Source organism: Giraffa tippelskirchi, chromosome 6, assembly GCF_054371585.1.
Source record: "Giraffa tippelskirchi isolate mGirTip1 chromosome 6, T2T-mGirTip1v1.2.pri, whole genome shotgun sequence".
NCBI lineage: Eukaryota > Metazoa > Chordata > Mammalia > Artiodactyla > Giraffidae > Giraffa > Giraffa tippelskirchi.
In genome coordinates, this window is record NC_137280.1 from 74,293,580 (window position 1) to 74,321,543 (window position 27,964).

The 27,964-nt window shown below is 63.3% G+C and overlaps 2 protein-coding genes across 48 annotated transcripts in view; one reads left to right on the top strand and one right to left on the bottom strand.

Annotated features, from left to right (window-relative positions):
• Positions 1-27,964, top strand: part of PTP4A3 (protein tyrosine phosphatase 4A3) — a 44,703-nt gene that overhangs the window by 16,653 nt on the left and 86 nt on the right. For 2 of the 20 annotated variants that reach the window (XR_014057730.1, XR_014057727.1), the window contains exons 2-7: positions 8,250-9,219; positions 11,221-11,313; positions 12,496-12,626; positions 13,199-13,273; positions 14,946-15,199; positions 24,899-27,945. Coding sequence is in view for 3 of the 20 variants with exons in the window: in XM_081504224.1 (XP_081360350.1) it covers positions 9,115-9,219; positions 11,221-11,313; positions 12,496-12,626; positions 13,199-13,273; positions 14,946-15,063 (522 nt within the window). In the remaining 17 variants the exon portion in view is untranslated. Of the gene's footprint in view, positions 1-5,558; positions 5,668-8,249; positions 9,220-11,220; positions 11,314-12,495; positions 12,627-13,198; positions 13,274-14,945; positions 15,612-17,353; positions 21,412-24,898; positions 27,946-27,964 lie in introns of those variants that run through there. The other 18 variants (XR_014057728.1, XR_014057726.1, XM_081504224.1 and 15 more) reach the window with 16 other exon arrangements.
• LOC145511265 (maestro heat-like repeat family member 5) overlaps positions 16,825-27,964 on the bottom strand; it is a 58,334-nt gene continuing 47,194 nt past the window's right edge. For 7 of the 28 annotated variants that reach the window (XM_081504213.1, XM_081504208.1, XM_081504210.1 and 4 more), the window contains 9 exons: positions 23,070-23,207; positions 22,493-22,607; positions 21,634-21,777; positions 20,559-20,735; positions 19,619-19,774; positions 18,960-19,082; positions 18,759-18,861; positions 18,364-18,438; positions 16,825-18,128 (listed from right to left, as the gene is read on the bottom strand). In XM_081504213.1, the coding sequence (XP_081360339.1) occupies positions 18,088-18,128; positions 18,364-18,438; positions 18,759-18,861; positions 18,960-19,082; positions 19,619-19,774; positions 20,559-20,735; positions 21,634-21,777; positions 22,493-22,607; positions 23,070-23,207 (1,072 nt within the window). In that variant the 3' untranslated portion in view covers positions 16,825-18,087. Of the gene's footprint in view, positions 18,439-18,749; positions 18,862-18,959; positions 19,083-19,614; positions 19,775-20,558; positions 20,736-21,633; positions 21,778-22,492; positions 22,608-23,069; positions 23,208-23,459; positions 23,466-27,964 lie in introns of all 28 variants that reach the window. The other 21 variants (XM_081504214.1, XM_081504211.1, XM_081504221.1 and 18 more) reach the window with 6 other exon arrangements.

Sequence of the window (27,964 nt, forward strand, 5' to 3'; positions counted from 1 at the left end):
CCCTTGCACCCGTGTCCTCTCTTGTTAGACGAGAGTCACGACACAGTGGCCACATGGTTGGTCACGTGTCACCATGTTGGGGAGTGAAAGGAGGTGGCCGTCCTTGCCAGCTGGGGTGAGGGGGGCTGTCTGGGGTCACCTGGTCAGCAAGTGCCCTAGGGGGTGCTCTGGGGCTGGCGACAGCCTGATTCCCATGCATCTGTGGTTGGTGTGGCCCTTAATGCGGATTGGGACTCTGATCCTCACAGTGACCAGCTGGGCCTCGTCCAGCCCCCTTGTACCAAACGGATCAGGGAGGCGGAACCCCCAGCCCGGAAGTGAGGACCTCATGGCCTTTGACCCCAGCTATCTTAGGGCTTCCTCAGAAAGCAGGTTCTCAACAAGCAAGAACTACCATCATTAATGTTTATTGTTAACAAGTGGCCGCTTAGGCTGTCAGCCATTATTATCTTGGGTTTTAATAACCCCCTGAGGGGATGGTCCTAATTGTGCTGAGCCGGAGAGCTGCTGGGCTCTGAGTTGAGGACCTGGAGCTCCGAGGCTGACGAGGCTGCTGCTGGGCCGCTGTAGCGGCTGCATCGAAGGCCTCGTCTGTGTTAGCACTCCCCCGGGCCCAGGCTCCCAGCCGTGAGGTTTCCGTGACTCACTGGGGCGAAGAGAAGGAACCCGGGTCTCAGACAGCTCTGCTCTGCGTCTCCGTCTGGCCTCCACGTGGAACGGGGCACTCAGTCTTCCGCCTCGGGTGGGGGTGTGTAGGGTGAGGGTGACAGTGATGGCGGTTGTGGAAAGGTTCCTGGACTAGCAAGCAGTGCTAGACGGGGACGGGGCACGCGAGAACGCGGAGTTCAAGGGGGTCTGACGCGTCCCGCCTTGGGGACCCGTGCAGCGCATGTGCATCCTGAGTCTCTGCCCAAAGGCCACGTCCTCTGGGAGGCCTCGTGTTTACCCCCTTACCCCTGACCAGTGTCCTTTCTGTCTCTCAGACCATTGCCTGGTTGTGTGTCTTGCCACCGACCCCCACCCCACCTGGGGTCATGGAGGTTTGCTCACCCCTGACCCGCAGTGCCCACCCCTGGAGGCCAGGGGGAGTTGCAGAGGGGTGGCTCTCCCCCGGGAGGAGCCAGGGGAGGGGCAGCTGGGCTGCTGGCCGGGGTGGTCCAGGTGGGACCTGGTAGCCCAGTGACAGGTGGCACTGTGAAAATGCCACATTCTAACCCTGCAGGTGACAGCCTGGGAAACTGAGGCACTGGGGGGGTGAGGTCTCTTTGTGGTGACCCCAGGCTCAGTAGTGCTGCCTGCAAGGGGTGGGAGGGGCACTCCCAGCCCCTCTGGGCAGCCACAGTATTATCCGGCCCACCTGTGCTGGGCAGTCTGGGAGGTGGCTTCTCAGCGTGGGGGTTGGGGTGCAGAGGGTGGCCAGATGCCCCATCAGGGCGGGAGTGGGGCAGGAGAGGGCAGGACAGGCTTTTTGTATCTACTGGTGACTTCTTCCCTTGTGTCCCCAAGCTCAGCCCAGCACCCGGCAGAGGAAGATGCTCAGCGAACATTTGTGAATTGGATGATTGAATGAATGAATGAATGGATGGATGCTGGCTCCCTTGTCCCCCTTGGAGGAGTTCTGAGGTCCGGGGTGGGAGCAGGGGAAGCTGCAGGTAGGACCGGGGGGGGGGTCAGACTGGGCTCAGAGCCAGGGCTTGGGCCTCAGGTGGGGGGAGGGGGTCCTGGTCAGTGACAGGTGAATGGTGGGGCTTCGAGAAGAGACAGGCAGCCCCAGGGGTACAGTCCCCCCTTGTGCTGGACACTGGGATGAGCTGCGGCCAGCGTGTCACCGTGTGATGTCACAGGCAGCCTGCCTGGGCAGCTGGAGCCAACCCTTTCATGTGCCACTGACCCTGCCATGTGCCCTCAGCTGTGAGCCCCCAGCAGGAAGAACTGACCAGGATGCGGGAGAGGGGGCTGGCTCCGGTGCCCAGTGGGGGCCCCTGCCGTGGGGGGGCAGAGGTGACACCTGCAGGGCTCCTGGTAGTCCTGCTTCCTCTGCTGCCCTATTTCCTCATTGGAGCTGCTGCCTGGTGGCCACAGAGGCCCCGTTTTCCAGCTGTTAGTGCTTTGTCCCTGCCGGGCAGGGCTTATCGTACCTTTTTCCGATGAGGAGCTGAGGCCCCCAGGGTCAGGTGGTCCCAGACAGTGTCGGGCTCAACCCCAGACCCCATGGGCAGGTCGGCCCTCTGTCCGTCCTGTGCCCTGTCCTCTTGCGCTGGGCCCTTCAGGGGAGGGTCCAGGCCCTGCATGGTGAGGCCAGGCCAGCTGAGGCCAAAGTGGGAGAGCCAGGGTGGGAGGAGCCCTGCTGTGGGGAGGCCAAACCCCTCACCTGGTGCCTGTTTGGTGGTGCCACTGAGACCAGGGAGGCTTCGTGCGGGCCTGGTGGACTCAGGGTGGCCACGGGGCTCAGAAGAGCCAAGGTGCCTGGTCTGGCTCACCTGGCTGCCTGCTCTGTGCCCACCACTGGTGACGGCCAGGCCGGGGCCCAGCCTCGCCCACATCCACCCACCTGCCCATAGAGGTGGCAGTTACGGCTCCTGAGTCCGCAGTGGCGCTATGGCCTGCCCGGGCCATGCAGGTGGCTGATGGCATGTGGGTGCTGGCCACTTCTGTTCGAATGCGTGCACCACGCCCATGAGGCACCATTAAACCCGGTGTGGTGAGGGGCGGCCCCATGCAGCATGTGGGGGCAGTGCGTTTGCAGCCCTCTTCTCATCCCCAGATCCTGGCAGAGAACAGGTGCCTTCCCTGGGTGGAAACTCAAGCCTGCTCCTAACAGCTCTGCTTCCAGGTCAGAACCTGGGCGCCTCTTGACTGGCTTGGAGCTGGCACCACTGGAAAGTGGCTTCCCTTCCTGACAGTGTCACCACTTACAGAGGAGGTCTCAGGCTCGAGAGAGAGCAAGTGACAGCCCCAGGTCGCACAGGGAGTCGGGGCAGCTGGTCGAGCCCTGATGATGAGCTTCCAGATGTGAGCTGCATGCCTGTCGCCCTCCCCAGCTAGCTCTTCCAGGAAGCCTTCCCTGACCACCTGATCCTCCAATTCTGCCCTCCACAGCGCCTGCTGTGTTGGTTTATTCTGCTCTGCAGGGTGCCTCCTGCTGGGCCCCATCCAGGAGGCCCTAGAGGGGGACAGACACATAACTTGGGGAGCTGCCCAGCCTGGAAGGTGCGGCCAAAGAGCAGCGAGCCCCCGTCACCAGAGGTGTGCAAGCTGGTGATGAGATGGCGCGGGTGACCTCTGAGGTTTTCCTCTGGACTTCAGGGGCTCCGATCCCGTGATGGTTTCTGGATGTTGCCCAGATCTGGAGCTCTGCCTAGAACGTTGGGTCATTTGTTCCTTCCACAACAAGTGGGGGGCCTCCTGGTGCCAGGCCCTCCTAGTGCCAGGCCCTCCACGGAGGAGGTGGGTGGAGTTGAGCCCCTCCTTCAGGACACACATTCCCCGGGGGGCGGGATAATTGCTCTGAAGGGCCTGTGGCTGCAGGGAGGGCAAGCGGCCGAACTTGGTCAGTGAGGGGGCTGGACCCTCGGTGCTGTGGGAGTAGGGGCGGGGGGCTCTGGGGAGACTCCCCGGGGGTGGGCATGGGCTTGGCCTGTTGGGTCCCCTCCCCGCCCCCAAGCAGCGTGTGGACTTGGGCTCGTCTGGGAGGATTCCAGGAACGGCTCCTGCCCTGATAAAAATAGACTTCTCCGAAGGGCTTGGGATGGTGCCAGGCCAGCAGGTGCCCCCCAGGCCTGGCCAGAGCGGGTGCCCCCAGTGAGGGGGGACAGGGGTGCTGGTTTGCGGGCTCAGCAGCATGGTGGGCTCTGGGTCCTGGGTGCAGGTCCACAAAGCTGATGGGACCTCTCAGCTTGTATGGATGGGGATGCAGCGTGACTTGGCGGGAGAGCAGCTTGCCCAGGGGTCAGGGTCTCCGGGAGTCAGCAAAACTCAGCCCGACTTTGGTTCTTCTGCTTGTCTGCTATGTGACTTGGGTTAAGTCCCTTGACCCCTCTGAGCTGCTATTTTATTAATACAGTGTGGCCGATGGGCTTTGCTCATGGCACGCAGCATCCAGCACGGTGTCTGAGGGGACAGACTCTCAGGAAGCCGTGAAGATGGGAGGCTGGTGGGGCCCTGAGTGCCCAGAGCTGTCCTTTACGCAGAGGCTGCTGGAAGCTGGGACCTAAGAGCACTGGGATGGGTGTCCTGGGCAGAGCCCACCTTGGTTCTGGGTGGAGGAGCCCTTGCCCTGGGGCTTGTGAGCTGGTGGGCAGGGACCTGGCTTGGCTGGGGCGGGGCTCCGGCTGGCCTTTCTGCCCTGCACATGGCTGTCCTCTCCTCACCTCTGCCTGCTCGCCTGGCAGGAGTGGGCAAGCGCGGGTCCCTGGGCCTGGCTGACACTCTGGGTATGTGTGTGGGGAGAGCTGGGACCCAGCCCTGCTCTGGGCTTGGGCCCCCGGCCAGTTTCTCCCACCCCGCCCCTGTGGCGCTGACCGATGATTGCAGGGGCCAGGCTGGCTGGCTGGGAGATGGGCTCAGAGCCGGGTTCCCAGCGAGGCAAGGCCTCTGGGGACCCTGTGTGCTGGGGGCTTTACCCACCCTGCTCCACCCCCTTCCGTGGGCCCCCGGGCTGGCCGGGGCAGGTATGTGGTTGCCTGCGGTGCCCGGCTGCGTGCTCTCGGGGCTCACAGTCTGGGAAGCGCGTGTTCCTGACCTGGTGCTTCCAGGAGGTGAAGCCAGCACCCTGCTGGGGGTTCAGGCCTGGGCCCAGGGGAGGGTTTCCCATCACAGAGGGCTTCCTGGGGAGGGGGCGTCTGCACTGAGCACTGGAGGATAAGCGGGAGGTGGAGACCCTCCTTGGGTGAAGGCTGCCTCCTCGAGTGTCCCCCTACCTCAGTTTCCCCACCTTCATACTGGGGGGTTGGGGGGGAGGGAGTGATGGCAGCACCCCCAGGGGTGTGTCGAGGGTTCAGTGAGGGACAGCAGTGTCTGGCACACAGTAGGTGCTCAGGAAGCGGACGGGTCCCCGGGTTTGAGGCTGGAGAGCTGGGCAGGGCTCTGAGCAGGACCAGGCCAGGTGTCAGTCACCATCCTTCATCCTGTGGGCGGCAGCTTCTGGAGCCCACCTGGGCCACAGGGCACCCTCCTTTCCATTCCCAAAAGGAAGCTCGCCCTCCAGACCTGCACTGAGGTCCCCGCCAGGGCCCTGGCTCCAGCTGAACTCCTCCGGACCTGAGGCAGCGCCCTTTCCCTGATGGGGGAGCCGCTGGAGGGTTCAGGGGGCGCCGGAGCACGGCAGGAGGAAGGCGGGATGCGCGGGCAGCGCCCCCGCCCTTGCGTTTCCCCTTCCTCCGCCGGCGCTTCCTCTCCCGGCCCGGCCCTCTTTGTTTGCCCCGGCGTGCGGGCTGGCTTGTGGTTATATTTAGGCGGCAGGTGTGGGAGTCACTACCAGCCGGGTCGCCTGCTGGTCACGGCCACGCCGCCCACGTGATGCCCGGGCGCTATAAATAGCCCCCCGCAGTCCGGCCGCCGAGCGTCTGCGGGGAGGCGGCGCGCCCCGCGCACTGAGTCTCGGCCGCCGCGCCGCGGCCCTGCCCGGCCCCCGCGCGAATGGAGGCGGCGGCAGGACGCTTGCCCCCGGTGAGCCGGGGCCGCGAGGGCGGGGGGCGTGCCGGGAGGACCCCAGCCCCGCCCCGGGGAGGGAGCCACGCCCTCGGAACCAGCCCCTCCCGCCCACGCCCTGCGGTGCTCGCGCGCCGCAGGACACGGGGTCGCCGCCCACGGCCCCACCCGCGCCCTCCCGGCCCGGTCCTGCCCACGGTGCTCCCACGCACCCCCTCCTTAGCTCTCCTGGGACCCCCATGAGCCCTGGCCCTGCAGCCTTCCCCCATGTCATACAGGGTCCCGGGTCCACGGAGGCTGGCACTCTCGAAGCCCTCTGGAGTCAAACTCCAGTTCCTCAGTCAGCTGTGCCACCGGGAATGAGCGTCTGGGACTTGAGTCTAGGAACTCCCACGGGGAGCTCTTCCCGGGCCTGGCCTGCTCAGCGCCCTGGAAGGTCCCCCAGCCTGCGCTGGCCTGTTTACTCATCTGTGGACAGGGGCCAGGCCAGGGCCTCTCCTGATGGGTCTGGAAAGGAGGACTGTCCGGGACATAGCAGAAAGCTCGGAGCCTGCTTGCGGGCCGGCTGGGCTCCCAGGACAGCCAGTGGTGGGAAGGCCAGAGCAAGCGGCCTTGGGCTTCCAGGAGGGCTCCTGGGTCCCGGGGTGGGAGTGGGGGTGGGCGTGTGGGGTACTGGCTGGTGGACTTGGGTCAGCCCTGCCTGGGGGCCTGCTCGGTGACCTCAGGGTGGGGGTGGTGTGGTTAGGATGTAGGGCTCCGCCCCAGGGGGAGGCCGCAGGCCTGGTTGAGCCTGGTGGAACGGCCTGGGAGCAGCAAGGGGGGTTTCACTGTTTCCCTCTCACCTGGGGGTGGGGGCCCTAGACGTTGAGGAGACAAGTAGGGTGTCTGGCAAGACCCCAGCCTAGCTGGACAGTGATCTTGGTCCAACCTCAGCCCAGACCCTGACCCCATTTCGGCTAGGGCCCTGCCCCCTGCCCCCAGCCAGCCTGACCCTAGGCCCCTGCCTGCAGGTGACAGGTTCACATGGGCAGGACTGTGGGTGGCTCTCCAGGGACACTGGCAGGAGAGACAGGCTGTATGCCCTTGCCCACGGGGTCTCCCCAGGCGTCCAGCAGCTGTGGGTGGGGAGGTGGCGGGTTGGGCCCTTGGGAGAGGCCTGTAGTCCTGTGGTTTCCCTGGGCCCCTTCCCTCCCTCCCCTCTGTAAACATGCATGCACGGGAACCTCCCGCAGCCCCGCAGCCCCAGGAGGGCAGGTTTTCACGTGCTGCTCAGGGTGCCTGGCGGCTGGCTCTTTCCTCGCCTGCACTCCGAGCGGAAGCCCATTCTGGGATGATGCACGGTCCCTTCCCCCTGCCTTTGACCCCCTCCCTGGGGACCCCCGCGTAACCTTCCTGGACCGGGCAAGGGGCAGAGCGTGAGCCTGGAGCAGCCGTGGAGCCGCCTGCCACCACCACCCCTCTGTGTCCAGGTCCCAGCTGCAGGCCCTGTCCGCACCCGGGCTGAGGCTCCAGGGGCCCAGCCGGCCTGGTGGGCAGCTGGGGAAGGGGGTGCTGGGCGCGGCAGAGGTAAGAGGTGTTGGGGGGGGTGGGTGGAGGACCTGCCTGGTAAGTAGGTGTGGGTTCTGACAGCGGGGCCAGGCTAAGCCCAGTGGCTGGAGGGGTCTGCTGACCACTGGGTTGTGCTGGAGGGGCCTTGGGGGCATCTTCTCTGGCCCCTCAGTTTGCAGATGGGGAAACTGAGGCTAGTGGTTTCAAGGTCTCCTCGCCTGTCCGTGGGGTTGGGAGTGGGTCTCATTGCTCCTGTTGGGGCCCCTGGCCCTGGCCTTTTGGGGCCTAGAGAGGGAGAAACAGGCCTGCAGGTGCTTGATGGCCATCTCTGGGGCCCGGCAGTGTCCCTCCTTGAGGCTGTGTCATGGTGGGACCCCACTCCTGGCCACCTGTGTTGTCACCACCTTGGCAAGCGCCTGGCGGCCGGCTCTGGCCCATAGGCTCCTGCGGGCTGTCCCAGCTTCTTTGAGCTCCTGGAGGGCAGTGGCTTGTTTACCTCCATTGTGTGGCCAGGCCTGTGGGCGAGTGGTGGACAGCGGCCCAGGGCAGAGGCTGACCAGAGCCTCCGGTTTCCACAGGGGAGCCCTCGAGAGACGTGTAAGGTGGCTCGTGTCTGTGGGGGGCGCTGTCACGCCACCCCCACCCCCCACTGTGCTCTGTCACCTTGGCCTCATGCCGGAGCCCCTTCCCCCGAGGATTGGGCTGCTCCAGAGTGATCCGGGCTCAGAGATGCCGCAGAGGCCAGAATTCTGTGGAGGAGGGGCTGACCGTCTGGTGGCGGGGTTGGGGCGTCTTGGAGGGGCCTGGGCTTCGCAGGGGTGGCTCTGTCACCACAGACTGCCTTGAAATCTGTGTTTTGGGGTTCAGCACACTCGTGGGGGAGGGGTGTGTCCCTCCCGCCGTCCCTCTCTGCCCAGAGTGCTGGTGGCTCTCCTGTCACCTCAGGGCCCCGGGTCAGCCCTGGCAGAAGCTCCCTGAGAGGGAACCCGAAGCCCGATGAGGGAGGGACATGGGCCAGGACCCCTTTTCATTTCCTTCTCCCCCCTCCCCAGACGCTGCCTGCCGCTGACCAGCCTGGGATTTATGGAGAGGCCCTCGGGGGGCAGCCCTGAGGACTGCCGTGCCCAGTATCCACGCTGTGCCCGCTGCTGAGGCCCTCGCGCCTCCGGCCTCACCATTGCCCTCGCCCACCCATGGCCCCTACCACCTGGCCCGGGGCTGGCTCTGTGGCCTGAGCCCCCTGCCCCACTCCAGGACTCGCCATACCCCAATGGGGTAACGTGACGGAGGCCCCGTGTCACAGCCGCCCGCTGTCCCCCTGCGGCCGCTGCCTGCCACCGCCACCCCCACCCCACGGCAGCCCCATTGGTTCAGTTTCAAGTTTGTTCTTCCTTTAATCCTTGGGGGTCTGGGGCCTTCGAGCAGAGGTGGCCCTCTAGCCGTCCACCGATGCCGAGGTGGTATCCCTGGCGACAGGCGCAGTGCCGGCCACGGCTTAGGCAGCCCAATTCACGTTGGGCTTTTTAAAGTTTTCTTTGCTGAGTTTTTTGGGTTGTTGTTATTTTTACTTTTGTCCCCTAGTAATTCTCCCGCTCTGAGAGGCAGGAGCTTGGACTTGGCCCGTTTTACTCTTGGGGGGACTCTTTTGTTCCTTTGTCTTGTAAAGTGTTGGGTTTTCTTTTTTTAATCATCCCCCCCCCTCCGTGATCCGGGCAGCATCCTCCCCCCACCCAAGTATTTGCACAATATTTGTGCGTGGTCTGGGGGGCAGGTTTTTGTTTTTTTTTTTTTAAAGGCATTTTCTCTCTCTCGGACAAGCACAGGGATCTCGTGCTCCTTGGGTTCTAGGGGGTGGTGGGCCCTTCTTGCGTTCACGTCCCCAGCCCCATTGGCAGCCCCGTCCTGCGGGCAACAGCCATGGCGCGGATGAACCGGCCGGCCCCCGTGGAGGTCAGCTACAAGAACATGCGCTTCCTCATCACCCACAACCCCACCAACGCCACCCTCAGCAGCTTCATCGAGGTGAGCATCTGGCACGCCTGGTGGTGAGGCTGGTGCCTCCGAGTGAGAGGAGAGCTTGGGATGACAGGCCCCCTGGGAGAGGCACATGAGAGTGCGTGTGGGGCTGCAGTGTAAGGGCTGCGGGGGTCAGTGGGGTGGGCAGTGGGACCCATGCAGCGTGAGCAGAGACGGGTGTGGAGGTAGGAGGCGAGACGGGCCTCGCCTCCTCAGAACGTCCCTGTGGCCGGTGCAGTCCCGAGCCCTTTGCTGGCTGTCTGGCCTCTGAACAGAGGCTGAGCAGGAGGAGAAGGGGGTGGTAGTCCCCCCATGGGAGGACCGGCTGCTTAAACAGCCTGGAGAAAGCAGGGCGGGGACAGGGCATGAAGGCCAGGTCCAAGCCAGCCCAGGCACAGAAAGCACATGGGCTCCAGGGGCTCCTTGGGTTGGAACTGGGCTGGGAGTTCCCGGCACAGGTATCTGTGTGAGGAAGGGCTGGGCAGGAGTCCAAGCCGGCCACGGGAGAGAGTGACCACCGTACCCCAAGAGCAAGCAGGTGAGCTATCTGCTGCTTGTGGCCCTGGCAGACTGGAGCAAATGTGAGCCCGCCATTCTCCGCTGGGCTCCCGGAGGAGCCTGGCCTCTGCAGCGCTCCTTGCTGTTTGCAGAGCCCGTGACTGTGCGCTGGGCCTTTTGTGACCTCAGACCTCCAGTCATTCCCTTTGCAACAACAGATAAGCCCCTCTGAGTGCTCATCATGGTTGAACAGGGGCCTGGGCACAGGAGGACTTCAGCAACTGTGTAAATGCTAGACTATGGAGGGAGGCAATGGGCACCCTGCTGTCGGGAGACCTGGACTCTAGACATTGAGCTGGGGACCGTGTGGAGGAGGGCTGTACCCCGGCATGGCCCATGACTGGGGTCAGGGCTCAGAATGTGACCAGGGTCAGGGCTCAGTGGGACCAGGGTCAGGATTCAGAGTGGGACCAGGGTCAGGGCTCGGAGTGTGACCGGGGTCAAGACTCAGTGTGTGACCGGGGTCAGGGCTCAGAGTGTGACCAGGGTCAGGACTCAGAGTGGGACCAGCGTCAGGGGTCAGAGTGTGACCAGGGTCAGGGCTCAGAGTGGGACAGGTGTCAGCACTCAGTCTGTCATGAGGTCTGGGCCCAGCCTGGGCTGGGGGTCGACACCTTCTGCTGCAGGCCCAGAGGAATCTGTGGTGCCCCTTTGGCCTCAGAGCCCTGCACTGCCCCTTGCTCCCCGCATTCTCAGAATAGCTCTGTGCGCTCCTCACTGTGTCCGGTGTCCCCATCGCATGATGAGCAAGGTCCAGCAGCTGATTCCTCACTGCCCCTAAAATAGCTGCCGGGAGCAGGTGGGGGTGGGTGCACGAGGACCCCATGCAGTGGAGCCCCCCCACCCCAGCATATAAATATCCCTGCACTGGCTGTGAACTGCCTTGACCTTCTCCCGGGTAGCTTGGGGCTTCCCCGCTGGTGTGTGGGGCCTGGCTCCCTCCTGGGCACCCCCTGGGCAGGTGCCCACCGTCCCCACCCCGAGGTGCCCCTCCCCCGAGACTCTGGAGGTGCGGGGTCTGGCTCTGCCCCTGGGTGGACCTGTCCCTGCAGTCCAGGCTGGGAGGGCTGCTCAGAGCAGGTCCACATGGGGCTCACATGTGGGCTCTCGTGTCCTCGCCCTGCCCGGGGACCCGGGCTCTCAGTCTGGAAGTGCTGGTGTACCCTGGGGTCCCGAGCATCCGAGAGGAGGGAGGTCATGCTGGAAGTTGGGCTCCGGGCTGTGTCGCCTCAGTGGTGACGCGGGTGGGTGGTTCACCCTGTCTGCCGCGGGGCGAGCTCAGGGACACTCGCCCCAGAAGCGTCAGGAAGAGCTGTCCCACCCCCGCAGGTCCCTGAGCCCGAAAGTCCATGAGCCGCTGGCGATTCACCCTGGGCCCCAGCCCTTCTGTCCCGTCGAGGGCCGTGGGGTCCCCAGCCCAGCCCTGCCTTCCTCCTCCCTCTCTGCCAGGACCTGAAGAAGTACGGGGCCACCACCGTGGTGCGCGTGTGTGAGGTGACCTACGACAAGGCCCCGCTGGAGAAGGACGGCATCACGGTTGTGGTGAGGGCCGTGTGCGGCGCGGTGGGGGGTGGCCGGTCCCCGGTGGGGAGGCAGGCATGTGTGGTCTTGCTGCGCGCCCCTGCCGCCCCCGTTGTGTTTGTGCCCAGGCTGCATCTCCAAAGCGTCGGCGCGGCCCCAGGGCTCCTCTCCACCTCACTGCTCCTGGTGTTCGGGGCTTTGTCGCTGGGCAGCGGGTGCCTCCAGGGGGCGGGCTGGGTGCACCTGGCAGGTCCCTGGGGAGGCTCTCCTGAGGCTGTAGGGAGGGACCCTTGGGGCGGTTTCCTGGGGACCGGCGTCCAGGCAGCAGGCCCCGTGGGATGGGCCATGTGGTTCCTGGTGGCTCGGCCACAGCGGCCAGAGCTCTGGGGCCAGCCCTGTGGGGAGGCCCCCGAGCCAGGCAATGGTGGTGAGAGGGGCCGTAGCCTTGAGGTGGACAGGCCTGCCCCTTCCCTGCTGAGTGACCCAGGGGTCCTCCCCTGTAGAGCGTGGGTGCTGGAAGGGCGCCAGGTGAACTCTATAAAGTAGCCCGGAGCACAGGGGTCAGCGGCTTTCCCACGCCTCCCCTGCGACAGGAAGGGACATGCAGTTGCCAGGCAGACCTGTGTCCTCCAGGGGTCCTCCAGGGGTGCTGAATCTGGAGTCTGGGAACAGGATCAGATGCCCGGGTGCCTGGCATTGGTGGACACGTGGATGCACCCCTGGTGCCAAGCGCTGCTGATTCTGGGGCGGCCCCTCTGCCCCACGTGAATGTGCTCCGTGGGAAGTGAACAGTCTCCAGCCTCAGGGCCCGGCCTGCTCTGTGCCGCTGTGCTGGGGGCTGGGGACACAGACAGGCCTGTGTCAGCCATGTTCACGAACCAGACCCCTTGAGTCTGTGGGCCCAGAACGGCTCAGGCTAGGTGAGTCCAGAGCCACAGTGTGGACTGACGAGAGGGGAAGTAGGGCTCCCGGGGTTGCCCCCCAAAAAGAGCAGGGTGTTCTGGGAAGGCTTCCTGGAGGAGACGATGGTGAGGAACCTTGCAGGGGGGTGCTCTCTGGGGCCTGTGCCCCGACCCTCACCCTCGGGGGGCTCCCGTGGACACTCTCCTTGCTTGTCAGAGTGCCCCTGGGCAGGCTGGCCTGGGCCCTGCCTCTCACCTCACCTTCAAGTTGGGAGTCCTCACGGACTGCTGCTCTCTGCAGGACTGGCCGTTTGATGACGGGGCGCCCCCGCCCGGCAAAGTGGTGGAGGACTGGCTGAGCCTGCTGAAGAACAAGTTCTGTGATGACCCTGGCAGCTGCGTGGCTGTGCACTGCGTGGCCGGCCTGGGACGGTGAGCCAGTGGGGCAGGGTGGCTGGCTTGAACTTGGGGACCTCTTGGCCTGGCTTGCCGTTGGGCATGGGTGCTTGAGCCCATGTCACATGACTTCCTTCCTGGGGGGCAGGGCGGAAGTCCTTCCCAGAGTCTGACCCCGCTCCCCACTGCTGTGGCTGGGACTTCATGTGGGAAGGAGCTGCAGCTCTGCCCCTACCCAGACACAAAGACCCTACACCCGCCAGCTAGTCATGGGAATCATGAACGTGGTTCGTAACCAAGAATCAAGCTCTCATCCATGGCCAGACCTGAGCCCAGCACTTTGCTCTCTCTCCTTCAACCCTCCCCCCTACACGTTTATACACGAGGAGCCTGAGACACAAGAGAGGTGGCCCTGCCCACCTGAGGTCACACAGCAGGCGCAGGAGGAGCCTGTGCCCTCCATGGGAGCGGGAAGGCCACTGGGGAAGCCTGGGCCGCCCCCAGTCCCCGAGGGTGAAGGTGTCCACTTTGCGTCTCCAGCAAGCGGCCTGTCGGGGAGGGGGGTGGATGCCCAGGCTCGGGTGACCTGGCCCTGCCGTCCGCCCCAGGGCTCCAGTCCTCGTGGCACTGGCCCTCATCGAGAGCGGGATGAAGTACGAGGACGCCATCCAGTTCATCCGACAGTGAGTGGCTGGTGGGGAAGGGCGCTGATGGGTGCTCGGGGCTCTGGGTGCAGGGGGTCCTTACCCTTCCCTCCCTACCCCGCAGGGGCCCAGGGCCCCGCCAGGAGGCACTCCTGACCCCTGGCCCTGTGCTGTCCTCTGAGGCCTTCCCCAGTTCAGTGCAGCCTCCTGCTGTGGTACCAACGCACCCCTCAGGCTGCCTAGCCCCGAATGAGGACTGGTCCCTGTGTGTGGTCTGCTCCCCAGACTGGGAGGTGAGGGTGAGGAGAGGCTACATGGAGGGCCTGGCTGGTCCCCTCTCTGGGGCCCATGGCTCCTTCAGCCTGGGGTGCATCAGTCCGGATCGGCCCTGCTGTGCTGAGTAACAGGCCGGCCCAAACCCATCTCTGACACAGGGAGCTGGGGCAGACGCCTCTTTAAGCCTCTAGCACTCCTGATGTGGGGTGTCACTCCCCTCAGCTCTTGGGAGAGGAAGAACCCCCAGAAGCCATCCAACCCAGCCCAGCAGTGAAAGGAGCCCCCCAGTGCCACCTGCCCCACCTGCCCCAACCCCCCCGGGACAGCAGACATACCAGGATCTTTCAGGACTGCCCTTCTGAAGCCCTGGCCCCTGGGCCCTCTGCCCCCCATTCTCAGCCCCCATGGAGGTCTCCCAACCTCCTCTCCTTTGGGGGAGGGGGCTCCTGTCTGCCACTGCCCCCGGGAAAGGAGCCCCGGCAGAGCAGGATCCTGGGGTGACAGCAGGGACAGTGGGGTGGGCACAGAGGACCCGAGCCCTCCCCCAGCCCACCCATCGTGAGTGTGTATGTGTGTGTGTGAGACACGCACACAGTCCTTGCCTGGGCGTCTTCTTGTGCTGCTCTCCTGACGATAGCTTCCAGGGCAGAGCCATCTCTTTCTCCCAAAGGAAGGCTTGTTTACCAGTCAGGTGGCCTGTGCCCGCAGGAGCTCTGGCCTCCTCGGGACCCTGGCATGTATGCACACACACCAGGCACACGGTTTCTCTCCGTGAGCCTGTGTGCAGCTCTGTGCCTTGGCACAGATCTGAGGCAGCCCCAGGGTAAGGGCCAGGCCTTCACTATCACCTCTGCCCCCGGGCATCTCGCTGAGCCCGCGGTTCCCTAGTTCCAGGTCTGAGGCCTGTGACTAGGGGCTGGGCCCAACCTGGTGACTCAAAGCAGTGCAGGCTTGCTCCTCCCCGGCCCACGCATCATTGACCAGAGCCAGTCCACCGCCATTTCCGAGGTCACAGGCGATGGGGAAGCACCTGGTGGGCAGTCCTAGGTACCCCCACACCCAGGCACCTGAGGGCCACCCCCCCCCCACTTCCTCCCAGCCAGCTGGCATGCCAGGCTCCATCCCCATGGGCTCTGCTTGCAGGGGGTGGTACCCAGGTAAACCCAGGGGCCTTGGAGGGTGGGGACCTTGGGGTTGGGGAAGTGAGGCGGTCAGCCTGGAGGAGCGAAGGTGACCTGAAGGTCAGCAGCGGTGGCTGCAGTGACTGTGATTTGGTGGTAGGAACAGCCCGGGCAAAGGCCCAGAGGTGGGAGGGCTCTATGGGTCACGGGGACCCACTCCAGCCCTCTGGCCTCTGGGGCCTGCAGCTCTGGGGGCAGGGCGGGTGGCCGAGCCTGGGTCCTGCCTGACCCCCACCCCGGTGCGGTCTGCCCAGGAAGCGGCGCGGAGCCATCAACAGCAAACAGCTCACCTACCTGGAAAAATACCGGCCAAAGCAGAGACTGCGGTTCAAGGACCCCCACGCGCACAAGACCAAGTGCTGCATCATGTAGCTCAGGACCTGGGCGCCTGGCCGCGGGCTCCCTCTGCCCCCAGCCCCGGGCACACCCGCCAGCAGCCGTCCAGCCCCCCGCACCCTTCGCGGGTGTTTTCTGCCTCTGTCTCCTCCGGCTCTGTCCACGCCAGCAGGTGTGTGTGTGTGTGTGTGTGTGTGTGTGCGCGCGCGCGCGCGTGTGCACGTGTGCATGCACCCACCCCACTGTCTGGTCCTTTTGTCTCCATGCCCGCATGTCTCTCTGTGTCTGTGTCTTCCGTGTCTCTCTCTCTGTGCCCTCAGCCCTCACTGTCCCTCTGAGGCTTAATCCTCCCCAACCCCTCCACCCTGTGTCCCTGGCTGTCCTGCTAATGCCCTGCCCACACCGCCTCCGGGCAGCTCTCCTTCCTGGCCTGTTTGTGTGGGGGCTGGTGTGTTTTTTAATCACTGGGCCCAGCCCCTCGTCTGCAGCCTCTCACCCTGACCTGTTCTTGGCACCTTAAATTATTGGGTCTGGGGCAGTCAGGTGTTCTGGACATTCGAAGGCAATAAAACCAGACCCTGTGGGCTGCGTGTGCCTGGAGAATAGGGTGTGGGCAGCCTTGGGGGGCTGGCGGGACCTAGAGATGCTGCGGGGCGCAGCCCCTCCTGCCGGCTGTGCTCGGCCGCCCCCTGGCGTCCACGCTGGGTCCCTGCACTCCCTGGCTTAGGGCGCAGCCGTCCCAGATTGAGCAGAGCAGGGGCTGAGGCCCGAGTGGGCTCTGCCAGTTGCCCTGTTGCTGTGTTGGAGGCCGGGTCACCGGCATTCCCCCCGTGTGGGACAGGATGGGTCACTTGGTAATTCTTCCAGGCCATGTGTCCAGCGGGGTGGCTGCCCCGGCCTGCCCCCCACTAAGTGTCCTCACTTCAGGCTTAGAAGACCAGAGAAGGGAGGGGGTGATGGTGCCACTGGGCTTGGGGTGGAGGGACACCCTGGGGCGGGGAGAGGAAGCTGGAGGGGTGGAGGGTGACCCCGGGGTTCCTGGGGTGAAAGGTCAGAGTGTGTTGGGGGCTGTTCCTGCTGGAGGGCATGGATGTTGCCCTGCTCCGTGAGCAGCTCTCTGCTCTCGCAGAGCTGGGGGCTGGCCCCTCCCTGGGTCAGGTTGGCTGCACCTTCCCCGGGTGGGATGATGGCCCACCCACCAGGACTCAGGCCCTGTCTCCTGCCCCTGACCTGCTGTGGCCAGCCTGGCAGTCAACTGTTGCTGCTGGTTAGTGGGGCACCTCCTGTGTGCCTGGGTCTAGAGCCCTCCACCCTGCTGGTAAGGCCTGTGCTCCCTCAACTTCAGGCTTTACCTGTCTTGGTTCTCCCAGGGGCTTGTCCAGTCACCGTTGGCTGCAGGAGCCTCTGGGGTCCAAGCCTACCCAGCTCCAGGCTTTTACTAAGACCAGACTTCGCAGGGGCAGGATGAACTGGGGTGAGGCAGGGGGACATGCAGGAGGCCCCACTGCCCACTGCCCATTGTGGGGAACCAAGAGAGCCTCCCTTTTAGGGGAGATGGCACCCCCATCCCCCACCTGGGCTTAGGGGACCCTTTTCCCAGCCAGAGGGTTGTAGCAGAAGAGGGATGGGGGGCACCCACAGGGGCCCGTGGACAAAATGGAGAGCTGTGAAAAGCCAAACCCACCCAGAGCCCCTCTTCAGGTGGCACCATTCAGAGACTCGCAGATGGGTGGTCGGGGGCCCCAGCTCTGCCCAGGGTCTTTTACTCCTCTCCCCAGTCATATTGAACAACACCAGTGAGTCTGCAGTTGCTGTATTTTTTTCAACCCACCATCCAAGTTGTGGGGCCTCCTGGGTGCAACCCCATGCCTACCCTGAGGGGCTCACAGTCTACAGGGAGTGGTGGGACAGCCTGATGAAGTGGGAGGGCCTTGTTTAATAGGCCCTCGAGGGCCAGGTCACGTGGAGGTCCCGAGGCAGGGGATGTGGGGAGAGCTCTCTGCGTAGAAGCTCTGCCTGGGCCGAGTGGGGAGGGCCTGGGAGGGCACGTGGGGGAAAAGGCAGGGAGCAGGCTGGGTAGGGCTGGACCTCCTGCTGGAGAGCGGCCAGCACAGGGAGACCCTAGGGAGGACTCCGGCAGGGAGGCTCTCACAGGCAAGGGAAGGGCCCACCTGCCCATTGCAGAAGTGGAAAAACCAAGGCTGGGAGGGGAAGGACCCGCCGAAGCTCAGGTGGGTCTTCAGGGGCTCCCTCGGAGTCTGGGGACCTCTTCTGGACTCAGCCTTCCAAGGGGTCTTGGAGAAAGGTCTTACTACCCATTTTACAGATGGGACAGCTGAGGCTCAGAGTGTTGAGACCCTCGCCTCAGTCCACGGAGCTCATTCAGGGTGGGCCAAGCCCGCCTGGAAGATCTGACTCTGAGCCAGGCCGGTTCTGCTGCCAACCCCAGGTGCCAGCCCTGACGGGACTCAGGAGGCTAGAGATGGGGGTGGAGGGTGACTTCGAGTCCCCTGGGCAGAGGGAGACCAGCCAAGGGACCTCTTCCCCACCATCAGCCTCCCAGTGAGTACGGAGCTCTAAGCCGGAGACAGACTGAAGCCTGTGGGGGCGCCATGGTGAGTGGCTCCACTCAGCTGTGAGCCCCAAAGGCCATGGGTGCCTTGGGAGTGCCCACTCAGCACCCAGGACATTGGTGGGCCGTGGCTTGGGCTCTGGTCACCGGGAAGCCACCTGGTGGCCACAAGTGGGAGTCCCTGCCCAGATTTCACAGTTTGTCTCTGGGGGACACACCGTCTGCGCCCACCCCCTGGCCTGCCAGTGTCTCCGGAGGGCCCATGGGATGGTGGGCAGGGAGTGCAGAGGTGTGACGCTTATTTTTTGAATCTAGATCTTTCTTTCAAATGGAAAAATGTCATGCAACCAGGCTCTGTGTGGACAGGGCAGGGCTGCGCGATGTGGTGGGCACGGGGGAGGGGGATGGGATGGGGGGACGACAGCTGGAGGTCACTGCGGTCTGGCTGCCACCTTCTGGAGGAAGGAAGCCTGCCTGCTGGTGAAGTCTCAGATGCTGGGTTCGTGGTTCTTTTTGAGATCCTCCAAAGCTCCAGGAAAGGAGGGACGAATCAGAGGTACCCTCCACGCCCCGTCTGCCCACAGCCCTGGCGGAGTAGCAGCCTCCTTCCCATGTAGGGTGGGGGCAGTTGGGCACCCAGACCCCACCTCCTCGGCCTTTCAGGCTTGTGCACTCCCCTTCCCCACCCTGCCTGCTGTGTTTGGGGGCCCATGCTCCCTGCAGACACGGATGGGGGTGTGGATGGAGTAGGGATGTTCCCTTACTGCTGAACAGCAGCTTTGTGTCCACGTCACTGATCATCTGGGACGCGGCCCGGGGGTGGTAGCAGATGGTATAACCTGCACGACAGACGAGGAGCATGTCAGCCAATGGGAGGGGGCTCCCGAACCTCTCCCCCCTTCCCTCTCCTCTCCCCATCCCTGGCATAGGGAAGGAGTCCTCCTGAGTGAGGGACTGCTGGAAAGACAGGGGCAGAACACAGAAGGGCCTGGCCCAAAGAACTGAGACCCCCGAGACCCCCTCACTCAGCCCCTCTTCTCGCTTGCCAGTAGAACCCACATTCCAGCTGCAGCCTGGAGGAATGGGCGAGGGTGAGGGTCAGGGTGCTCAGGCAGGGCAGGCCTGGGGGTCCCTGAGCCCGGCCCCCTACCCCGCTCACGTATGAAGAGTGCTGCCCAGGTCTTGATGTGGTGGTGGCGGCTGTGCAGGTAGCTGAGGGCCTGCGACAAGTAGATGCCGAACTCCTCCTGGCTGTGGCTTATCTGGGGAGCACGTCTCTGTCACTCGCTGGGGCCAGAGCCGGCCGGCCCCGGGGATCTGGCTGCTAGCCTCCCGTCCCCTCCCCACTGCAGGCCCTCACCAGGCAGCTCCAGAGGAAGTGGCGGGCGCTGAGGCCCTTCTCCCAGGCCAGCGTGCAGAAGAGGGTGTGCGGCAGCCGCCACCGGAGCAGCACGGAGCAGCGGTAGAAGGCGAACTTGGCCTGCTGCAGGGACGGCAGGGAGGGCCAGGCTTGGGCAGTGGCTCCGAGGAAGCTGCAGCAGGCACAGCCCTCCTGGGCTCCCCTGCTCCTTCCCGCTGCCTTCAGGCTGCACTCTGAGACCACTCGCCTCCCTGGCCAGCACCACGGCCCCGCTGGACCGAAGGCAGTGTTCAGTCCCCTTGCTTGGAAGCTGGCTGCTTGTTTATCCCCCCAGCGGCCGGGAGCTGCAGGAAGGCTGAGCATCTCTTAATAACCTTGGTGCAGGGCACCGGCTGGCACGCGTAGGGCTCAGCCCATATTTCAAGTTCAGTGAACCACCCGTGCCCAAGGACATGCCTGGTGCTGGAGACACAGCACTGAGCAGGACAGATGGTGTCCTGGTCACAGATGCACAGCCACACGTGGGCACGTGTGCATGAGTGTATGTGTGTGCACATGGGGAGGAACAGGAAAACCAGTGAGGGGGCCGGGCCTGCAGGCCCCTGCCCCCCGTGGGTCCCCAGCCCCACCAAGGCGAAGGCCCGCCGCTGGGCACTGACCGTGATGACGGCTGGGCAGTGGTCCTTCAGGTGGAGGAGCAGGGGCACCATGCTCTGGTGCACCTGGTTTCGCAGGCTACCGAGCTTCCGGCCTGTCATCGATGCCACCAGGTCCCCAAACAGTGCCATGACCGCTGCCCGGACCCCGTCCCGCTCCTGCAAGGAAGAGGCTCGGAGCCCAGCCAAACCCACCTTGAGACTCTCCACTCCGGGTGGGACGTGGGGCCCAGTACTCTCAGCAGGACCCCTTCATCCGAGCTACAGGCTCCAGGGACAGACCGCTGCCTCCCCCCTCAGACGGGCTCTGGGGCAGGGCTGCGCCTCCCCCCTCTGACGGGCTCTGGCGCAGGGCTACGCCTCCCCCCTCTGACGGGCTCTGGCGCAGGGCTGCACTTCCCGCCTCTGACGGGCTCTGGCGCAGGGCTACGCCTCCCCCCTCAAGCAGGGCACTGGGGGCAGGGCTCCACCTCCCCCCTGATAGGGCTGTGCCTCCTCCCTCAGACAGGGCTCCGGGGGCTGGGTTGTGCTTCCCACCTCTGCCGGCTCCTGGGGAGGGTCACAGGCTATCCTCAGGGAGCTACACTCATTCATCTCTCTTGCCCATGGTGGCATCCTGACAACCCACGTGTCACAGATGGTGACTCGGGAGGGCGGGCTTATCCCTCTGACTTTACAGTGAAGGAGAATCTGTCATCCACAGGGGCTGACGGGTCAGGAGGGTGAGGACATGTGGGGCTGCGACTGAAGGTGTGGTGTTCGGCTAAGGTGCAGGGTGAGTGCCAGCTGCAGCCCTTGGCCGGCCCACCTGTGCCACGCACGCCACACACTCGGGGAGCTGCACCTCCCTGCCCCAGGGCGACAGTGGCCTTCAAGGAAGGGAGCCGGGGGAGGTGCCGGAAGGGCACAAGATGGGGTGCCCACCTCTCCCGGGTGTACTCACGTCATCGAAGAAGGAGCGGGCGTTGATGGCAATGCCGAGGCCCTGGGCCTCTGTGCTGTGTGTGCCCAGGCGGTGCAACACGTCTGACAAGGTGTCCATGACGCTCACCACCACCGACTCGCTGCTCTGGAAGAAGCCCTTGAGGAAGTGCGGCAGCTGTCCGCGGAGCAGGCTTCCCTGCGGGAGTTGGGGCCTGTTGGGCCGAGCGTGCCTCTGCGGCCCCTTCCCAGAACCCCACCCAGGCCTGGGCCCCAGGGCTCTGTCGTCCAGGGAGATGTGCTCCTAGCCCTGGTCTGTCCCCCAGGGGGTGTGGACAGACAGGACAGACTCCCCCTCTCGGAGACCCTGGGGTCCTCCTGGGGTTATGGGAGCACTAACCCATGTCAGTCGGCCAGCAGGTCCTTCCTGTCTCTCCATTCTGGCCAGAGGGTCCCCCACCAAGTCCTGGAGACCAACTTTCCCTTCCTCCGCCCTACCCTGCCTTTGCCCCCATTCCTGGCTTCCCCAGGGGTCAGAGGGGTCTTGGGGGCCAGACAAAACAAATTTGGTTGGGTGGGCACCACTGAAGTCACTGGCATCTCACGTCGCAGGGAGGTGGGTGCACCGGTGGTGACCCCAGACCTTCTAAGTGGCAATGACCATTTCCCAGTTTCACATCACTTTAAAAAGGAAAAGAGCTGAGTTCATTTTCTGCCAGTTCTTTTTGCTCCTCTCGGGTGCAGTGTGAACTGTCTGGATGAACTGTCGGGAAGTAACATGTCAGCAAATCAATGATTCCTACCGCCTTATCAGGGGACTCCTCATGCAAGCTAGGCTGGTTTTGCAACTTTCAAACAAGTTTTCGGCAACTTCATTGGGTTCCTAAGCTCTGTTTGGTTCTACAATATTAGATTTGTTTTCAGCCAGTGAGTCATTAAACAGCAACAAACACTCTCTCAGCACCACCTGGGTGCTGGGACCCAGGTCCGACTGTGGACTGGACCAGCAGAGCAGAATTCCAACGGGAACGACACAAAGGCCCTGTGCACCCATCTGCTCTGTGGGGGGTCTATCATCGTTCCCCGCACCCGCTTACCTTCTCCACGTGGAAAAGAATGTTCCCTAGGCCCTGTAGGCTCAGCACGCGGATATCAGGGCTGGGATCCCTGAGGCTTCGAGCCAGCACGGACAGGGCGGCCTTTTTGGGGAGCACCTCCAGCAGGGTGGGGCTGTAGAGGAACTGGAGGGCCCCCGGGCAGGCGGGTCAGGGCTGGCAGCTGCTCATAGGGCCCTCCATCGTGTCTGGGAGCTGGGCTCTAGGACCAGGGCTGGGGCTCAGGGAGGGTGGCTGACCTGTCCCCCTCCGGGTATCTTGGTTAATGAGTGTTTGAAACCCAACGCCAAGCTGCTTCAATCCTTCAGTGCATAGCTGGGGAAATGGGCCCAGAGGGGGAAAGGGCCTTGTCTGAGGTCACACAGCAAAGCTGGGAACAACATGCTCAATACAGCCTGATTCATGGGGCACCTGGAGACCCAGCCCCATGGAGGGAGAGCCAGAGGTCACTACAGGGGTGGCGTGTGGAGTCACACCAGGCTTTGTCCATTATGGAAATGACAAAGGCCCCCACCCTGTCCCACCATGGCCCAGCTCTCAGCCCCGGGGCCCGGTATACCCAGTGCCTGTCTGGTTCCAGCCATTGCCCTTTTGGCTTCACTGTTCCAGGGGCAGGACCCCAAGACGTCAGGGCTGGGAGAGGAGAAAGACGGTCCCCCAGGATGCAGGTGGAGAGGGGCCTGAGACATGGGGACCCAACCTGTACCCCCTGACTGTGGGCCTCGAGGAGCTGGGAGTGGGAAGGTGGGGTGTGAAGAATCTGTTGGTCAAGGGAGGTCTTGGTGGGTTCAGCTGGAGATGGGGTGCAGGCTGTCCCTGAGGGGCCCCCCCAGGCCCCCACCTCCGTGAAGATGATGATGGCCGCCTTCCTCTCCCGCTCCTCCGGGCTCTGCAGTTTGGGCAGCAGCTGGAAGGTCAGCGCCTTGATCTGCCTGCAGTGGTTCTGCACCATGGCCCTGGGGACAGGGTGAAGGGCAGGCTGGGCTCGCGGGCATAGCCCATGTCCACCCTCCCGCCACCACCCAACCCAGGGGCCCGGTGGCCAGAAGTGTTGCTGAGCGGGGTGGGCATGCCTCTTGTCTGACCTTCTCCTGCTCCCTCTGCACCCACTGGCCACCCACTGGCTGCCAGGCTTGGGCCAAGCGTGGGATGGACAGGGGAGTGGACTCGGCCCTGGTCCCCTAGGAGCCCCCGGCCAAGGCAGGGGCCGGGGGTTGGGCAAGAGGTCTGCATTCTAGGCTCCCAGGGTGTGTGAGTGAGCCCATACCGTCCATGCCCCGGCGCCCTGTGCGTGCACGAGTGAGTCTTTGGGGCTGTGCTCACGGCAGGCCCTGGGGGTCGCTGCAGTCTGTAGCCCAGCCTCCTGGACAGGGATGACCCAGCACGGTCCCCTTCCTCTGGCCCCTCCCTACCCCTACCTGGCGAGGAGGCTCACGCCCTGTGGGTAGGTGTGGATGGTGGCAAAGAGGTCCCAGGCGCCCTGCAGCTCCATATGGGCAAAGTCCTGCCAGTGCCTGGTGGTGGACAGCAGGCTCTTCAGTGCCTCCAGCGACGTGCTATGGGAGAGCAGAGGGGTCACTGGACAGCCTCGGCCCTGGGGAGAGTGCCCAGCTGCCCTGCGTGGAAAGGTGCCTCCTGGCTTCCGTCTCTGCTCAGGGCCTGGAGCACCAAGCCTCCCTGGGGCAGCTTGCTCCCGCCCTCCTTCAGCAGAAATGTTGGAGTGGAGGATGGGCAGGGGCTGTCCTGGGAGGGGAGTGGTTCCAGGGGGAAGCTCCAGATAGGTTAGGCGCGTGGTCAGTGTGAGATGCCTGCAGCTGGCTTTTCAGGGCTGAGGCTGAGAGGACAGGGCTGGAGAGAGAAGTAGAGATAGCCGGGGACCAGTGTTCCCCAAGTTGCAGGGTGGAGGGGGTCTGACTGAGCCTTGACAGACTGTGTCGTTTGAATGTGGGGCTGAGAATGCAGGGGAAGTGGACAGGGTGGGAGGGCAGCTAGGGGTGTGGTATTACAGGAGCCCAGAGAGTGCCGGGACCCTGAAGATGCAGGAAACTGGTTTCCGCTGGCGGCATGCTTGTGTGGGCTCAGGAGAGTGCGCCAGACTGCGGCACGGTGGGACCGTGTGCGGGTCAGGGGCTGTGCTGCCCGGGGGCCCTGTCCTGTTCACACAGTCCAGCCAGGCTCCGGGCTCCACACCTGCGCGGTGCTGTTGAGCCCCAGGCCCAGGGCCGCCCCAGGCCCTGCAGGGTCGAGGGTCCAGGAATAGCTCCGTGGTCTGTCTCCCTGCCCAGCCACCCCGCGCCTGGTGGCTTCACCTGGACCTGCGGGCGGCCCCAGAGCGAGGCTGTCAGCTCGGACCAGGTGCCACTCTGATCAGATTTGCAAAACCCAATGTGAAGGGATAAAATGCCACTCCGTGAGTCCCCGCCAGCACAAATGTCAGCTGGCCTGTCCTCTCGCCCCAAGCCGTGCCACCAAGAAGAGGCTGTGTTTTCCAGGTCACTGGTCTCAGCTGGAGTGACGACGGCTTAGGGAGAAGGGGGCTCTGGGCACAGTGGCATTTTGTCTGCTCTGTGAGGACTCTTGGCACCTTCTGGTCCCGGGGCACTGTGGGGTCGCTCTGTCCCCACAGCCGCACCAGGGCATCCGGCTGGTGGGGCATCCTTGGGGCTCCCTTGCTGATTCTTGGGGTGAATGACCTCCCTCATGGGGCCCTAAAGACCACGACCCCCAGCCCAGGACCCCCAGCCATGCACCGGGACCTGTGTCACCTGAAACCCACGCAGCCCCGTAACCGACAGATGACGGAGCCCCTCGGGTCCAAGGCCAGCTGTGCAGGACTCCCCTTCCTTCCTCCTTCAGCCCCGGGGAGGTCAGGGGCAGAGGACCCTGAAGATGAGGCGGGAGCCGGAGGGCAGCTTTGGGGAGCCTGCGGGGTCCACCCGGAGCTGGGGCTTCCTGTGCATCAGCACCCTGAGACTCGTCCCCAGGCCGATGAGGGACTGGGGCAGGACTTTTCCTCTCCACCTGGAGCCCCACCTCAGACGCGAGCCTCCGGAGGCAGTGTGGGGTCTCCTCATGCTTGTACATCTCTCCAGTGCCAACCAGGTCCTGTCACTCCCTTGGTGTGGAGCCCCCGTGGCCCCCCCACTTCAGGGTCCCCTCCTTCCTGTCCCTTCCGCTTTGGGGTCCCCCTGCCTGGAAGTCTGTCTGCCCTTCCTTCCCCACACAGTGACCTCTAACCATCTTTCAGGTCTGTGCTCAGAGCCGGTCCTCAGGGACCCACACGCAGGGGCGCCCCCGTGTCTTCCCCTGCAAGGCTCTGCCTCTCCTTGGGGCCCTCTCCAGGCATCATCACCGGACCGTCACCGGACCCTCTCTGCATTTCCACGGGGCTGAGCCCCTGAGCGCATGGATGCCTCTCTGCTGACAGCATGGTCAGTGACACAGCACGTGCCATCTGTATTCATCAGCAAGAGTGGGGCCCCTGGTACACTTAGCAAGTATCGACCGAATGATCCACAGTCTGTTAATCCTTTCCTCTTTTCGACCACATAGCAGGAGGGAGGCCAAGGCTGAGGGCAGGGAAGGAGGCGGGTCTGAGCAGGACTGTGGGAGACTGTGGGAGACTGTGCTGTGCAGGCTGGGGCACAGCACCTCCCCATCCATCCCTCCCTGCTCAGGGATCCTGGCTCACTCCCTGTGATGTCACAACTCACTGTGAGTCTGAGGAATCAGGAGGCCCCTGGGGCCCGAGACCATGGCACCTCAACTGGACAAATCCAAGAGAAGATGGGTGGGCTGGGGTCCTGACTTCCAACCCTCAACTGAGGCCCAGAGTGTCGGCCGCTCGCCCAGGGTCACCGTAGCATAGAGGCTGCCCAGCCCTCTGCTGCTCCTGACCCTCACAACACCTAGGGAGGGACCAGCCCCTCCACAGAAGAAACCAAGGCCGTGAGATGAAGTGACCAGCTCGGAGTTCTCACAGCAGGGTTAGGAGATCTTAGATCTCAGATCCAGGTGGCAAACAGCATGTCACTATTCATTGCTGATTTGTTACTTGTCAACTGCCAAAACCCAGGACTGCCAATACGGTTTTAAATAAAAGAGCTTTAAATTAAAGCTTTAAGTTGAAAAGAAGACTAATCAGGAAGTGAGAAACAAAAGGAAGCACACCGTGGCACAGTGAGAGATTACTGAACAGTAACTTTATATACTCTCAAGAGAAGACTCTTGAGAGTCCCTTGGACTGCAATGAGATCAAACCAATCAATCCTAAAGGAATTCAGTCCTGAATATTCATTGGAAGGACTGATGCTGAAGCTGAAGCTCCGATACTTTGGCCACCTGATGCAAAGAATTTACTCATTGAAAAAGACCCTGATGCTGGGAAAGATTGAAGGCAGGAAGAGAAGGAGATGACAGAGGATGAAATGATTGGATGGTATCACCGACTTGATGGACATGAGTTTGAGCAAGCTCCGGGAGTTGGTGATGGACGGGGAAGCCTGGCCTGCTGCAGTCCATGGGGTCACAAAGGGTTGGACACGTCTGAGTGACTGAACTGAACTGAACTTTATTTACGAGCTTCCTGGCAGCCAGAGTAAAAAGGGAAATATGTTGGCTTATACCTCTAAGAGGTTGATGGGCATGTCTTTGAAATGAAGAGAAATGAGATGCCTCATTAGAGTTAAAGAGACTCAGCCCATAATGGATGAAACAAGAGGAATGAGAAGTCCTTTGTAGGGCAGGATGGACATCGACTTGAGAAGGAGCTGGCTGAGAACTGACCAAAGCAGGAAACGTCTCTACAAGAAAGGGGTTCTGTTCATCAGAAATGCACAGGAAGGGGAGGGTCCCACAGTCAGGGCTGGAATGGGTGCTTGTGCCCTGGCAGGAAGTGGAACCAAACCCTCCCTTGTTGGTCCCAGGGGCCAGCCCAGCTCAGCAGAATGCCAGGAACCTCAAAGGCCCAGGACTAGCCTAACTCTGCCTTGAGTCTTGCATGGCTATCACAGGGATGGCTGCAACCCCTCCCCACCACGCTCTCGGGGGCAACCACAGGACAGTGGACCTCTCAACAGCTGTGCCCAGATTCCTTCTCAGCCCCTGGCTCCCTCAATGGTACCACTGCATCCTCCAGGCGTCAGACTTGGGACTGCAGTGCTCCGCCTGGGCAGGGCTGCCCTCTGAGGCCTGGGAGCAGCTTCAGACCTCATCACCGTCTTTGACGGCTGGCCAGCTTCACTGCTGATTGGCCTGCCCCACACTTAAGTCCCTGGGGATGGTACCAGTACTGCAGTTGTCCTCTGGGGAAGGGGGCCCAGGTCCCATCCTAGCTCCAGGGAGGGTGTGGAGCCAGACCTGCTAAGTAGGAGCCCCACCTACCCCTGTGGCCAAGGCGATTGGTTCAGGAGTGAGCGTGTGAGCTAAGCTGGGCCCATCAAAGCCGAGGGATTGTGCCCAGGGTGCCGATCTGTTCTGTGGTTGCTGGGCCCCCACCCTTCTCTTCGGAAGAATCTTCCCAGAGAGAAGCCAAGACCTGAGAGGGGGAGGGGGAGGGCTGATGCTACTGGAGCATCTTGGTACAGCTGCGTCTGAGCAGAAGGCCCCCGGCCCGCCAGTGAGATGACAGACACCCTTGCTCTCTGGGGGAGTCCTGCGTGAGACAGACAGATGTCCCTGCTCCCCAGAGCCTCCATCATATGGGGCACAGATGACAGCTGTAGATGGGAGAACATAACGTGGGGAGCAGGACTACTATTGTACAGAAGGTGGCTGGGAGCCACAGGAGGTGAGGCTGTCAGGAAGAACGTCCCAGGAAGAGGACACAGCAAGTGCAAAGGCCCTGAGGCAGGAGCGTGGGGTCTGAGGAAGGGTAGGAAGATGCTGAGGGTGGAGCAGAGGGTGCATGTGGAGGGTGGGGGTGTGTGGCAGGAAATGAGGTTCTGGAGGTGATGGGGAGCCAGATGCAGGGCCACTGGACCGCTGGAAGGATTCGGTCCTTCTCGAAGTTAAAAGAAGGGGAAGAGGAAGGGAGGGTTCCAAGCACAGGTGAGGCCTGATCTGACTTGGGGTGGAGGGCAGCCAGGTGGGGGGCAGGGGAGGAACAGGTGGAGGCTGGCCCCATGGGGGCAGGGGAGGGAAGCTGATGGATGGAGGCGGTTCATCAGAGCTTTCTCCTAACCCTCCTATTTTGGGGAGGAGAACGTTTTATTAGCTTATTAGGGAAGATTCATGCATTTTGCATGGTTGATTTGAATAAAAAAGAACTTTATGCACATTCGAATTCAGAAGCAATATGAGAGAAGTGACATTT